At 37.7% G+C, this 14,982-nt stretch overlaps 1 protein-coding gene across 1 annotated transcript in view; it reads left to right on the top strand.

Moving 5' to 3' along the window:
* Nucleotides 1-14,479, top strand: part of CFAP47 (cilia and flagella associated protein 47) — a 275,466-nt gene extending 260,987 nt beyond the window's left edge. Inside the window, exons 63-64 of the mRNA XM_027689060.1 lie at nt 3,292-3,460; nt 14,212-14,479. Coding sequence (XP_027544861.1) covers nt 3,292-3,460; nt 14,212-14,433 — 391 coding nt within the window. The 3' untranslated portion in view covers nt 14,434-14,479. The remainder of the gene's footprint in view (nt 1-3,291; nt 3,461-14,211) is intronic.
* Nucleotides 14,480-14,982: the final 503 nt, after the last annotated feature.

Below are 14,982 nucleotides of genomic sequence, written 5' to 3'. Positions count from 1 at the left end.
GGGATGTTTTAGGTGTGACTATATGTGTTCATGTAAGTTTTCATGTATTTTTATATTTTATACAACACTGAAAAAAATTATAGCTGCCTCTAGTACCTTGTGTCTATGCTGTCAAGAAGCGCGCAGATTTTCTTTAAAGTTCTTTATTTTTTTCTCAATTTTTTTAAAATGAAAATTAAAATCTGACAAGGTTGATGCAATAAGGTTATTCTTCTCTGACTTGGTAAGTATCTTGAATACACAACTGTAGATCAGTTTTGTGACAGTTTCATTTTTAACTGTCTGGTCCCCCTATCCAGAAAAAACTACAGCTTTTTCTCCTGTGTATTTTCTGACTGGTTTGAGGTCTCTGTTGCATGACACCCTGTTAAGAAGCAATTTCTTCAAGACTGAAATCCTTATCTTTTTGTGTCTTCTGTGTCCTGTGGGCTGTCCCCTGTCTCATCTGCCATAGCATCTCATCATTACATCTGTAGTCAAAGTCAATCAACGGAGGGATAGACAACAGGTTAGCAAAGGCATATAGTGCCTTCGGAAAGCTTCATAAAAGAGTTTGGTGAAACAAACACTTGAAAAAAAGTACAAAGATCAGTGTTTACAGAGCCACTGTGCTGTCTACTCTCTTATATGGATCTGAATCATGGGTCATCTACCGCCACCACCTGCAACTCCTAGAACACTTCCATCAACGCTGCCTCCGTACAATTATGTGACCAATTGTGCAGATTATGTGACCAATACATCTGTTCTTGAACAAGCAGCAGTCACAAGTATTGAGGCCATGTTGCTGAGAACACAACTGCACTGGGCAGGACATGTGTCAAGGACGAAAGACCACCGCCTCCCTAAGATCCTGCTTTATGGTGAACTTGCCACCGGCTGCCGCATGAGAGGAGCCCCAAAGAGAAGATACAAGGACTCCCTGAAACAACATCTCAGCCTCGGGCATATTGATCAACATAACTGGTCTACTCTGGCCTCCAACTGGGAGGTCTGGAGACACACCATCTATAATGCTGCTGATGCCTTCGAGAAAGGATCACCCTTGAGGAGAAAAGGCAACGCAGAAAGAATCGTGCCTTGCAGAATTTACCACCTAAGGAGTCTTTCTGCTGTGCCTTTTGCAATTGGCCATACCCGTCTCGTATTGGCCTTTTTAGCCACCAGCGTGCTTGGGACAAACGTGGGTAGAGACCTTTCCCAAATCTTCGTTCGAGAAGCCCAGCCATGAAAGTCAAAGTCAACCTCTTGTATGTCTAACGAAGACATAAAGTGCTTATTAGGAGTTGTCATCCCTAACTACTTTCTGGAAAATAGACTGAACATTGGAGATAAAGTGCTGTCTTAAAATGTTCCTGTATCTAGTCTATAGAGCAATGATATTGGAAATGAAGACCTGTGTTCAGGTCTCTATTTCCAGAATGAGGGTTTGAATATTTATCTCAGACATTTTTGATGAGTGCTCTACTCTGCTACTCAGTCTAAGAGCCATCACTTCTTTTTCATCCCCTACCTGCTCTTTTTGTGTAGTAAGTATGCTCTAGGCATTCACAGCTGAGCAGGCCTTGTGGGAAACAAAGATGTGAAAATTCAAGGCTTAGACAGCACACAGATGGGAACTCAGGCCATAGCAGGATTAGTGCTTATGGCCCAGGGCTATAAACTCAGCTGCACAGCTTTAGGCACCACAAAAAGACGTTGTTAGCATAAGTTTGATGTCACAAGACAAAATGTCGTTTTAGACATGCAGTAGTTTTGCCCACCTTGCTGTCACCTAAAGTGAAAGCTAGGCTAAATCTGCTGATGCACCCAAGTCTAATGGCACTGTTAAATATCAGTTAATTTTTTTATTTCTTTTTTAAGCAACAGAAGCTTTTTGGTTTCTGTTTTCTGCACTCGCACTGTTTGTTTCTATAAATCTACAGTGTAACCTTTTTTTTCATGACAGCATTTTGAATATAGTGAAACCTTTCGTGAGAACATATTCCAAAGGAGAGCTATTTTTAAACAAGATGACATAGGCCCAGCTTACCACCCACAGAATAGAGCTTGTCCAGGAAATGTGGGACATTTCCGTAGAGATATGACTTGCCATAAAATATTAAATTTCATTTCTTTGTGAGTTTTTTCTTTGAAAAGCAGCATTATTTCTGGTGTGACAGTCCATGAATAAACAGATTTGAACAGCTTTTATTTGGGATGCTATTAGTTTTTCATTCTTCAGGTTTTATCAACTGAAAATGTGTTCCCTCTAAGCTTGTATGACACTTGCCCTGCTGTACGGTGGCAAAGTGCTGTGGATTAATTTTTGACCATCCCATTGTATTTCTAGTTCCAATTTCATATGTTCTCTTTCTGTCCAGATAGCGATAGTCTTGTCCTCAGCAACACATATAAAGACTAAAGAGAAAGTACCTCACCAGAAAATACAAAAATGAATATTCTTTTCATGCTGAGAACATTTATGGCAAGGATTCCCTGAGGAACTGCGATAGACAGGCTTCAGTCTGGGAGTGGCCTAAGGCTGTTTCGTTGTACTCAGCCACTGTTTTTACCAGGAATTAGCATTTTCTTTGGGTCCAACAGCACTGCCATGAAACAAGCCATTGGAAAAGATCTGCAGGTCCTGTGACAGAAATTCTTTGCAATAAGAGATATAAAATAATATCAATAGAGGAACCAAATTATTATTATTGCAATATCTTAAGGTGTTCAGTTTATGGGATATGAAAAATGTAAAGGCAGTTATAGAAATTTATTATTTTCCATATCTTCATTTCAAGGCTTTCAGAACTCCCTCCTAATCTAGTAACACTCTGCCAGATTGCAAATTCAGTTCTGGTCATAAAACATGATAAAATAGGTAGCTTGTCAGTTTTATTTGATTAGGGATTGGAAAAGTGAGCGCTTTTAATAGGAAAAATGGATTTTCACTTTGATATGGAATTTACTTCTATCACTGTTATTATATCTTTACAGGTCAAATGATTATTTTCTTTCTAGTGGCAAATTCTATCATTATTCTGTATTTATTATAGTATTTATAATAGCATATGAGTGTGTTTGAAAGTGAAGACCGGTATGCAGGCCCCTGTATATAAAGAATACAAATATTTATAAATAAACTGTTACTGCAGAATAATTACTCTGTAAGTAAGAATGCTATTAATATTCTATATTCATTCCATGGGCTGCCATCTTTCCTGAGTCACACCTTATGGTGACCTAAATGCAGATAAATTTTATTAAGATACTGTAAAATACACAATAACCTCCTGTGCTTTTCCGTAGCTCCCCAGAGCCGTTCACTGCACACTTCCTGGCGGGCAGCGATCCTGATTTCCTTGTAATGCCGCAAGCTGGAGAACTTCTTCCAGCAGGCACTGCGGGAACCCATATAACGGTGGGATACAAGCCAAGGATGTATGGCAAGAAGCATACAGCAACACTGGTAATCGAGGTGAGCCTTCCTGAGAGCAGTACACAAATACACCTTCAGGAGTGCAAGCAGGAAAAGAAATCCTGCCCCAAAGAGCAGCACTGAAACACACAAATGCACGTACTGTGATTATTTTGCTTCTCTTCACAATGGACAAGAGTAATCTAAATTTTGAAAATTGGCACATGACAAGCTGGAAAACCATACAGTATTTTAATTTCTGTGTTATCCCTTTGCTATCTGTACCAGAGACAGATACTTGATACATTTGCCCCAACTCCATAGACAACATGCCTTTCACAAAGAATCAAAATAATCACGTTAAGAACTGGTGGAGAATATATGAGTAATTGAATATGTGAGGCCTAGGTTATTGATTTTAATTGTATTATACCTCTTAGGATCAAGGGCACTAGAAGCTAGGTACTAAACTGTAGAAGATAGAATTTCAGAGCACAAAGCCAGGAATAGCTCTTTTGAAGCAAGCTTCAAAATAAACAAAAATAATTTGTAGAGCAAATATATTGTCTAAGTCTGAAGGTTAGGAGACATTTTAAGGCATTTATCCCTTCAGTAATAAAAATATTCGTATGAATGCAGGAATTAATCTGTTGAAAACATACAGTAGCAGCAAACACCCCACATTCTCTATAAATCATAGTTTGCGCTCTAAATCTATTCAGTGCACGCTGGCAATGTTTTCAGGCTACTATATGAGATGAAAAACAGCAATATTGATTTAAGAAATAAGATGGTTGAAACAAAGTTGATAAAAAGATGTATGGCAAATCACTCTACTGTTTTATCTTTGTAAGTGACAACTTGTACAACAGTGAATAAGAAATTCAAATCCTGGTTAAATAAGAAAGTCCTTTAATCCTTCTTACTTGTTTTCTTTTACCGTATTAGATGTTTGATTAATTTAGTCTCTTTACATCAACAGCAGTGATGATTATCACTCTTCCATTTGAAAAAGAAGATAGCTGACTTCATATATTCTGTGCTCTTTTGTATTTACAAGATGCTGTGTTACACAGCTACAGAGCTCAGAAAATTTAATGTAGTTCTGGAATGGAACTCCTGTTTTTAAGCACAACACATGTAAATGCACTAGCTATGCTTGTCCTTGACTTAGCTTCCATCAATAACAAAGAGTTTTAACCATAAATCTGTCTGGAATGGGACAAACACAATGGTCAAAGGTCATTATTTCCTTTTTGGAATTTATCAGTACAGATGGCTTTTGTCTAATTGCATTTTTAGCCTACATCTACTCACACCTTGGGCTCTGGTTATGATCTAGGCATATGGCTCTTTACATCTCCACCTTTGGTGCTCTGTGTGGGTGTAGGAAATCACTCACTCATACATGTTGCATACACATATCAGATCACATCTGGTTGTGTCTATTCCTGTATTTTGAAAAATACATCGAGGACTCTTGATGCTCATAAGCACATTTTGGACTGATATAACTCCATCACAGTATGTTAGAGATATTTCTGAGGTTCTTACTCTAACTGAAGTATTAAGTGGTTTCAGTAATTTTTTGATGAGGCTTGTGTTCTCTTTGCTCTTGTTGGTAAGCCTTTTGTGTAGTCCAGACTTCCCCCTTTCCTCTCCACACAAGCTTTCATTCCTGTAATTCTAATGGAAGCCAGAGCATCTGCAACTGTGTGTAATTCAGCTGCTGTGCTCTCAACATTGACCTGAAATTAAATTTGGTGACATGTTGAGAATACCTGATACTCATTTGTGCCTTTTGTGTTTGTTGAAATCCTTTTCATTAGTGACCTGAGAGAGACAGATTTAGTTAGATGGCAAAAGGGGTATTAAATCACTTTTATTTGGGGAATAACAATGGAGGTGGTGAAATGCAATTTTGTTGGACCTAACACTGAAGAACCTCACTTGCATGTATCCTTTCTATCCAATGTACTGGCTGAGGCTTTGGGCTATTTTTAGAAATGGTGAGGAAGCTTCTTTTCTTTTACAGTACCTCTCTTCTGATGCTGCTGCAGTAAAGAAGTACAGTACTCTTGCTTTAAAATTTCTTTTGCATTTCTGAGGGTAAAGGCATCGTCCTAACAATCTCATATTTTCATTATTAAATTCTTTGAATAGTGAGTAGCAGACTTGTAATTTTTGTGTGCTTCAAAGAACAGCAATAATTAAGCTGTAAAGTAGCAGAGATGACAGTGTAAGTTCTTTGGTTTATGTTCATCATTACAATTGTGTTGTAAAGGAAAATGGGAGGTTAGGATTATGGGGGAAGATCCTATAGTCATCTTTTTCCCGTTTGTTTTAAACATTAAACTCAAATATTGTACATGCAAATTTTTTTGTTTTGTTACCCTGCTGAGAACCCAATGCTGAGAAGCTAATTAGCATTAAGATATATATATTACAGTTTGCCTCTACCAGAACTTAGGATGTGTGTACATTTTAATAACTGAATGTATATATATGTATTTGAAATATTGTTGCCTATTTTGTATTTTCTGCACACAAATCAGGTACTTCATGGGATATGTTGTGGATTCTTTAAGACTTTAATATTCATGAATACTTACAGTAGATTTTATTAATGGTAGGGAACCTTAATTACTTTGCTGAAGCAATTAAAGTTCTTTAACCATCATTAAAACTTCTGTTCTCAGTCAGCTACATATCAAACCAATTGAAATTAGATAATTATTTAAATAGCTGTTAGGAATCTTAATTTTGCAAAAGTGACATAGAAAATTACTTTAAAAATGTATGTAGATCAAAGAATGAAATATAATAGAAAGCCTTATAATAGTAAGGAAAATAATCATGCTTGTTTCTTTGACAAAGTTTGTAGCTTTGAAAGAGAACATCATAACCTAATTGAGTTAAAGTAAGAAACAGTGACACAGTGCCTGAAGAGCATTTTTAAATAGGCTTTGTTCTATAATCCAACTTCCAAATTTATAATTGCCTACATAAACAGTACAGTTCTAACTGAAAAAAAAAGAAGTATTGCCCCTAATGATGAGTTAGTGAAGAGAACACACTTCTCAGATAAGCCATAAAATGCTGTGAGGAAAGAAAGGAATTCCTCAGCTGCAGTGACATCTCAGAGCTGTGGTGTGCCTGTCAAGCTGAACAGAGAACCGACAGATCTGAGGGATGGCAAGATGCATCTGGAGCAGGGGGATGCTCTGCAAAGGCTTCTTGGGGTAGTAATCATGGCCAGGCACTAGGTGGAGCAGCCAGGAGGCTGGCAAATCCTTGGAAAAGGGTGTATTCATGGCCAGGCACTAGGTGGAGCAGCCAGGAGGCTGGCAAATCCTTGGAAAAGGGTGTATTCCCGTTGGCTTGCAGTTAATTTGCTTTCACTGTGCTGAATTCAGCTAGAGACCTGAGCAATTGCTTTGTAATTCATGTGTGAGACTTCAGAGATATTCTAAAGCAGAAGGCACACACAATAAGTCTTAAATGATAAAATAGGTGTCAGAGTGAACCAGATTGCAGGTAACATTATCAAGCCCTCCAGAAGTCAGGCTTGTGCACCTTTATTACTGAATAATCACTAACTTAGCCTATGGAAGATAGCATATCAAAACCATTTGTCATGCTGTTCTGGAAATAAATGATGCAGTGTGCCAGCCAGAGTACCCAGGTGTGGCTTCTCTAAACTTGTCTGTGAAAGCTTGCATATCTTAACAGCAAACAGTACTATTACATATTCAGTAGCTTGGTGGAAACACGTTCTACCTTGTTCCTGGTAGATTTCTTAATTACTGTAGTTTAATGTTATTCTAAATTGTATCTCTTAAACAGAATGAAATACTTTCACATTAAATATCACCTGTGTTGATGTTGACATGAGTTTTATTATTAAAAGCAGAGTGCAGAATCAATACTCAACATTTTTCATTCACGAGCATGAGGAATGGTTACTTTGCTTATTGAGACTATAGTTCTGATAATGCCAAAAGACGATAAAAATATGGGCACCATTGCTATATGAAGGTATTAAGACTGTGTTCAGTCCTGGAGGATTTTGATTGCATAACCTCTGAGCAATGTTTTGAAACACCTAATATTTGAACTGCAGAAGTCAATTAAAGCAATTTCAGTTCTATCTGGAAATGTTCTCTAACCAAAGAAAATTATTCGTAGCCATCTTCTTCATTAGAAGTTGATCAGAGCATGGGTGGGCATTTGTCAGCCTGTAGGAGGTGGTGAGTGAATGCCTTTAGATCATTTGTTTTTTATTGCTTTGGGGTTTTTTTCTCTCTTTCACTCACTTAATGGACTATCATTGTTTTGATCTAGTTTTCCTACCTCTGCCCTTCCCTTACACAGTTCACGTAAAAGTTTGGTTTAATTTCATTCCATATACACTGATCATAATTGGTCATTTATTTGCTTGTCACCAGTGCAGCATAAATTAAGAGCCAGGAAATATTTGAAGCACTACCTGTAATTTCCTGTGGTTTAGTTTTTTGGAAGTCTTGCAAATTTTATTTGGATTTTGCAGAGTTCACACTGTTTGGAAGCTAATTGGCATACAATATTCCTTGAAATTCCTGATCCTTGCTCCCAATATTTATCACTCTCCTAATGAAGATTTTTTGGCAATTAATTAGCATGTAATTCAAAAGCACTTCCAGCCTACAGTGAATACACGTGGATGATCTGTGTTTTGCAAATTAATCCTATGAGTCATGAGCTGTCAGTAAAAATGGGTTGGATACAAAAAAAGTAGACTTTTATATAAATTATTTGATGACTCTTACCAGTATTTGCTGAATACATTACTTCATGAACATTACTCAGTCAGCCATCAAGATGGTTAAATGACTTACTTAAATAATTTATTTAGTAAAAAGTGGCCGTGTGTGGCTCAGTTTTGAATTCTTAAAAACATTTTTCAGAATGATTTAGCTCTGCAGGTGGCCATTACTCCAACCAAGTGAGCCAAATTATTATTCTCTTCACACTTCTGTTCAGGAATGTTGAGGTTTTGAGAAAAGAAAGTCATTCATTTCAGCAAGAAATTCTCCCTCAGATTGTCAAGGACATTCAGAATGTGGTCTGGTCTTTCTTCTTAAATTATGTGTGAAATGGGCCTAGATATGCATCACAGGGAGCCTGGGATTCTTAAATACCTGTGTTTATATCAGATACATCTTCTTAACAGAGATTCTCTTTTATAATTCTGTTCTGGTCAATAGCACAGATTGCAGCAGATTCAATGCCTTCATCTTCAGACTTTGTTACTACCAGAGATAGTATTAGAATTGTTCCAAATTTGATACAATAAACTGCACTGCCTTAAAAATAGGAAGACTTCCTCTGATTCAGGAATTTTTTTCCCATTTTTGAGGCAAGTAAATGCAGCTTGCAAGTCAAGTAATGTATCCTAATTATATGGTCATATATAGATGATCATATGGTCATATATGGAAGTCTCTTTTTTCCCAACCATTCCAGAAAAGTCTGAAACATGATCCACGTTTTCCTTTGCTGCAGCATGTCTGACCTGGAAACCCAAAGCAGCACCTTTGAGGCCCTTGCATGGATTTTGTACTTGGTAGACTTGCTCTTGTTGCAGTTTTCTTATTGGTTAGAATAGTTGTTGAAGTTAAGATGAACAGACTTAAACCGAAGAAAATACTTACGGCTTCAGCAGCTTTTGAAAACCTAATATTTTACCCTTGGAAATAAAGTATTCTAGTAAAACACATATTTGTGGCTGTCTAAGGTTTACTGAAAATTGCTGAAGTCTAGGTTGTCTTGAAAATTACTGAATTCTGCGTGGTTCTAGTGCTACACAAAGAACTACTCCAAGTTATGCTGACAGTTATAGTAACTCTTTTCCATGTGTGTAACACATTTTCCCTTTAGCAGAAAGTGCTGAACTGAAACAACAGTATTTTTTTTTTAGTTAATCAGTATGTAAGTGCACAATTTTTTCACAATGACTGTCTCCGAATATCTTGGATTTTGATACATGGTTTACAGTAGAGGGACTACCATAATTCATGGTGATAAATTAGGGTGGAGTGTTTTGTTGTTATTGCCCATTTTTTTTTTCTTTTAACTTGATGGATTCTATCTAAAGGGTTCATGTCATAACACCCATGATTTCCCCATTGAACCCAATGAGTTTCCATCAGGCAAATACCATCACCTTCCACAGAATAGCTGACAGAGCAACAGAATAGGCAGTTTTTTTCACAAAGTCAAGGCACAATCTTTTTTTTTTTTCACTGAACATACAATCTAGGTGTCATGGTTTCAGCAAGGCCCAAAATCCAATTCTGATTCCTAGCCCCCCACCCACATCTCAACCCCATGTGAGATGGGTTTTCCAGACAAAAACACGAGACTCAATATGGGGGAAGGAATATATTACAAAGACTATACAAATAAATACTTACTATAATACACTGCATACAATTTTAACTCTATATCTATCTTTACCATGACAATAATATTTACAGTGGGCCAAATCTCTTCTCTCTCCAAATAAAAGTCCAGGAGAGAAGAAGAAGAAAAGACCCCTTCCAGTCTGTCAGCAGCAGGCTCTCTCTAGGCAGCAGGCTCTCTTCTTCTCTTCCAGGCAGCAGAAGCAGTTGCTGGCTCTCTGCCAGCACACACAAGGGGGTCTCCAAGCCCCTCGGCCCTCCGTCCTCAAACGGGGGTCTTTCCGTGGACTACGTAACCCCAGACAAGGTCGTTCCACCACGGTCATATCACGAAGCACGGGGGTCTTCGTGACAGTCTGGTATCTTCAGGGGAAATCAAGCCCCTATGCAGAGCTCCCATGCTCTGCCTCAAAGATGGCTGCCAGCTTCTCTGAAGCTGGAGCAGGGGGGGCCAAGGTCACCCCCCACACACACACATTCTTTCGGCCGTCCTGGCTTATCTCTCAGGAGGCCATGAGCTTCCTAGCTCCTCTCAGCAGTGCATACTGCACTTTAGGACTCTACTCAGTCCACCACCCCCTCCTCTTTCTCAGAGGGGTCTCTAGCGAGTTTGGGGGTTTTGGTTTGTCCAGTTCTTACCCTCCGAAACTCTCTTCCTGCTGCTGGCTCGGGTCTCTTGTCCTGCTGCTGCTTTTCTTTCTCCTCAGACACCTCTGTGTCTGCCTTAGCTGCATACCGGCTTGTGTTGTTCCTTTGGTCCTTATCAGTTGGCTCTTTGCCACTGTTCTTCGGACACTGCTGTCCCTGCTGCTCCGTCACCCACTCGCAGTGGAGAAAACTCCTTCGGCATCTCAGACACAGGCACTTAGTTCAGTTCTGAGTCCCTGCAGCCCCCCAACCAGGGGCTGGGGGGGGCAGAGGCCCCCAAGGGGCCGGAGCCCCTTCTCCTCGTGGCCTCTACAACATGGCCACTTCTTCTTCTCACCACAAGTACCACTGCTTCCCTTCCGGTCTCCAGAGATATGTTTATATTTTGCAGGAGCATTGATTGGGTCAAGCCCCAAGGGTCACCACCCCCTGGGGGTTACCACTTTCTTAGTTTCAGGGGGAAAACCTGGTTCAAACCACTACACTAGGATATCTTTATAGCAAACAGAAAATTAACAAAAGGTTATTACTACGCAGAAGTCTATATCAGTTATTTGATGCTGATAATAAACGAAGTTGAGAGATGGCATAGTCCACCATTTTTGTTTAAATCCCAGTTCAAACTGTTACTAACACTATAGACAGTACAGTTATAATATGGGTAGATTTCATGAGCAGAAATTAATTTTTTTAGTAACTTGATACTCAGTTGAAATTACTGGCTGAAACACCTAACAGATCTTTTCTCTGACCTCGGAATAATCAATGAGACTTGCACACAGTGAATATGACCCTGAGGTTAAATTTTCTTTAAACTCAATTGGTTAGCTGCTGTAATAAAGGGAGATAAAACATTTCATTTTGCACAGAAGTTAATAAAATAATTAGTTAACTTAGGAGAGCCACTTTTCTTAAATGACAGCTTTATCTTTGGACATAAGATACTGATGTTGGTTCATGTCGCACCTGCTTTTGCTGGAATTTATCTTTGCAGTCAATAGAGTTACTAGATCATTTCACAGTATTAAATAAAGATGAGTTAATCTGCTTGTTTTACACAGAATAATATTAAATTTAAATTACATTTTGATTTTAGAAAAATAGTAATGAAAATTTTGAAAAATTATTCACGCATGGTGAAAATATCTACTAAGATCTCGTGCTTACTAATCTTATTGGAAAAAAGTGAATCATTCAGCAGACACTAAGTAAAATCAGTACTGCCAATTTTGAAGAAGAGGTTTATTTAAAAATACACAGCAAAAACTCCTCATCTAATCTTTCAACATTGGTGCAGAAAAGTATAGATTCAGTTGCCAAAATGCTGGTTAAAACCAGTTGTCCAACAAGAAGTACTACAATTAGAGATTCATAAGGTGATGGCATTTAAGAGCTGTAAGTCTATTCAGCATATCTGTGAAATAGTGTCAATGCTGCATAAGTACATAGCAGAGAACAAAGCCTGTGCTGAAGAGTTTACAGTTTAATGTTCTGAAACTTCTTGTTGAATATCTGCAATATAAATTCAAAACTGCTTGCAGTGATATCCCTCAAATACACTTTAGCAATGAACAGGGTATTAGAACGATAGGAAAAGCATATGAAAGATAACAAAGATAAATATCTAGTCAAACTTTTTCCCTGGCAACTATAAAACTAACATGTAACAAAACTTAATACAGTCAAAGAGCCACTTTACCTTACTTTTTTTCTCTGTCTTCTCTATGCTGTTATAATTATGGGATGAGTGTAGAGAAATTTAGAGTTTGACTGCTCACCTCTATGGTTTTTGTAGTGCTTTACCTAGACTGTAATTAATTGACAGAATGCAATAAATAACAAGACAAATAAACACACTATGCTTTGGAAATGGTTGGTAGCATTTATCCTATGTGAGAATTTGTCACAATTTGTATGGGTTTTGTGGCACCTCTCCGTAGGCCAAATCTGCTTGGTGTACTGACATGCCCAGCAGCAAAGCAGAAACAGGATGCTCAAAATGGAATAAGCAAATGGGCCACAAATTTGTGTTGGAAGCTGGACTGTTAACTGAGGGAAAAACTCATGAGCTCTGAGGTGGACTGTTGCACTGATTTCCAGATCGATTTCCGAGTATACACAGCCTTTCTGACCTTTTGTTTCCTTGGATGAAAAATGATGTTAGATGTAATGCTGATATCTACAATTGATTGTTCTAAAGATTAAGTTAGTTTTAAATGGGAGATGAATTACATAAAGTACAACTCTTGCTGCAATGATAAAACCTTATGACTTGAAGCAGGAGAGAAAGGTGACCCTACAGGCAATGTCTCTGTAGTTCAACACACCAGGATAGTACCAACAAACCTGCTCTAGAACCACAAGCAGCACAGCTGTGTGATTGCAGTGCTGTGCCAAATGTGGAAAGGCAGACCTTGGGAATTTGGAAATATCACTTATTTCATAAGACTTCACTGCTCTGAGGCTGCAAAGTCTCTGGTATGTTCTATGTATTATGTTCAGGCACTGTGTTCTATGTTCTGTATAAAAAACAAAAATCACATTTATATTTTAATGGACCTGTGCCATGGCATATTTTTTACTCAGTCTTCCCTACTAGTTTTATCTTGGAAGCCAAAAAAAAAAAAAAAAGCCCCAAATTTTGGGGGATTGGAATTTCCAGCCACTAACTATGAGGGAATTGATGACAGTGCATGCCTAAAGTGGGCATGCAATGGTTTGGCCTTCTTTTGCATAGTACAAAGCTGGACATAATAAACATAATTTGAGAGTTTGCAATATTTCTGTTGTTTGTTTGTGGGTTTTGGGGTTTTTTTAAAGAAAAGGAGAACAGGAAACTACGATTCAGGAATATACCTTTTCCTAGATGTAAAAACAGGAAAATGCTAAAGACTTGGAATAAACACCTGCATTCAAGAGCTAAAGTGATACATTTTTGAAAGGAAAATGATTGAAAGATCTGAAAAAGTTACACATGAGTTTTTAGCAACCAAAATTCTGCTTCAGGACACAAATGAGGCATGGCAGGTAGACAGCAATACAGCCTCAATATTCATAGAAATAGTAGTCCTTAAGTACAGATAGATGGGATATGTAGCAAGAATAAAAACCACATGCTCAGAAAGAATCAAGTATCCAAGCATTACAAGTTATGACATGGAAACATATGTTCCCTTCCTAGAGACCAGTTATAAACAGAGAGCAAATGAAGAGTGTCATTTTCAATTCACATAAATACACTTCAAACTAAAGATTTCAACATGAAACTGCAATTCTCTTGTGCATACTCAGAAGCCTTTTTGCTTAGTTTTGTTCATTATTCTAATGCAAAAATTCCACCATTTGATAATACTATTATCACCAATAACGAAGCTGCAATTAAATCCTCCAGTATAAACCTGAGGCATTTATGTTATAGTATGAAATAATTAAATACCATTGGAAAACATAGAGAGTTATGGGATTTACTGAATAAAAAAGACATTTTAGATGAGCCAGGGAAGGTAAATATCTCAGCTTTGTTATACCTGGTCCTGAATAAGCTAAATGTTGTTTCAGTTCTCTCTTTCAGGAGTGCAATTCTCATTCTATGTTATTCCAGTCCATTACATGGAAAAGGATAAATATCTTTTGAAATCAATGTAGCATCTTAAATCGCTGACAAATATTCAAGGTATTTGATCACTGATTATTTTTCATGTCTCTGTTCATTATTTTCAGACACAATCAATGCAGTGGACATATGAAATCAATGGGCTGCCTCCACAGAATGTACCACCTACAGTGGCAGCAAAAGTAGTTACTACTGGCACTTACATAAGATCATCCACAGTTCGACAGCGCAATTATTTACGTGAAAATCGGAAACTTGTAACCACTGGAGTATCCTCACCAATCAAGGGGGCACCTTTGGTCCTGAGGAAAAAACAGAGAAAGCTATGATCTGTTAAGTTTTTGGTGAGGAAACAAATAAATTCAGATAAAAGGAGGATGTGTTGGGGTTTTTTGTTTTTGTTTTTTTTGAGCACATATGATATGCACTGATTGTATGTTTTACACAGAAGTGCCTGAGCCCTAGTAATTATTCCTATTTTTCTATAAGGGATTTTGGATGCTTATGTAACAGTTTATTTATATCATGCAGATGTCAGCAAGTTCAGAGAAAAAAAACTGAGTTTAAAAAAAATGTACCTGAAAATTGGGTAATTCAAAATAGCATTTTGCTTTCTAAGAGGGATATTAGTTTAATGGAACTTTAATGGGAAGTCTCAATGAACACTCTGTGTGATGTTCAGCATATTACACCCGTGGAAACCAAGCAAGAAAAACCAATCCTTGATCTCTTCCACAATAAAATCCTTCCCCAAAGATGGCAATCTTTTGCTAAGGTGAAATAAGATTACATGCCATATGTCCACAGTTTTAACACCTGTCAGATTCTCTTGCTTTGGAAAATTTCATTAATTAAGACATCTTTTCTTTGTATAAAAT

Source organism: Neopelma chrysocephalum, unplaced genomic scaffold (genome assembly GCF_003984885.1).
Source record: "Neopelma chrysocephalum unplaced genomic scaffold, ASM398488v2 Primary Assembly neopelma1_76, whole genome shotgun sequence".
In the NCBI taxonomy this organism is placed as follows: domain Eukaryota; kingdom Metazoa; phylum Chordata; class Aves; order Passeriformes; family Pipridae; genus Neopelma; species Neopelma chrysocephalum.
This window is presented reverse-complemented; position numbering and strand designations above follow the sequence as displayed.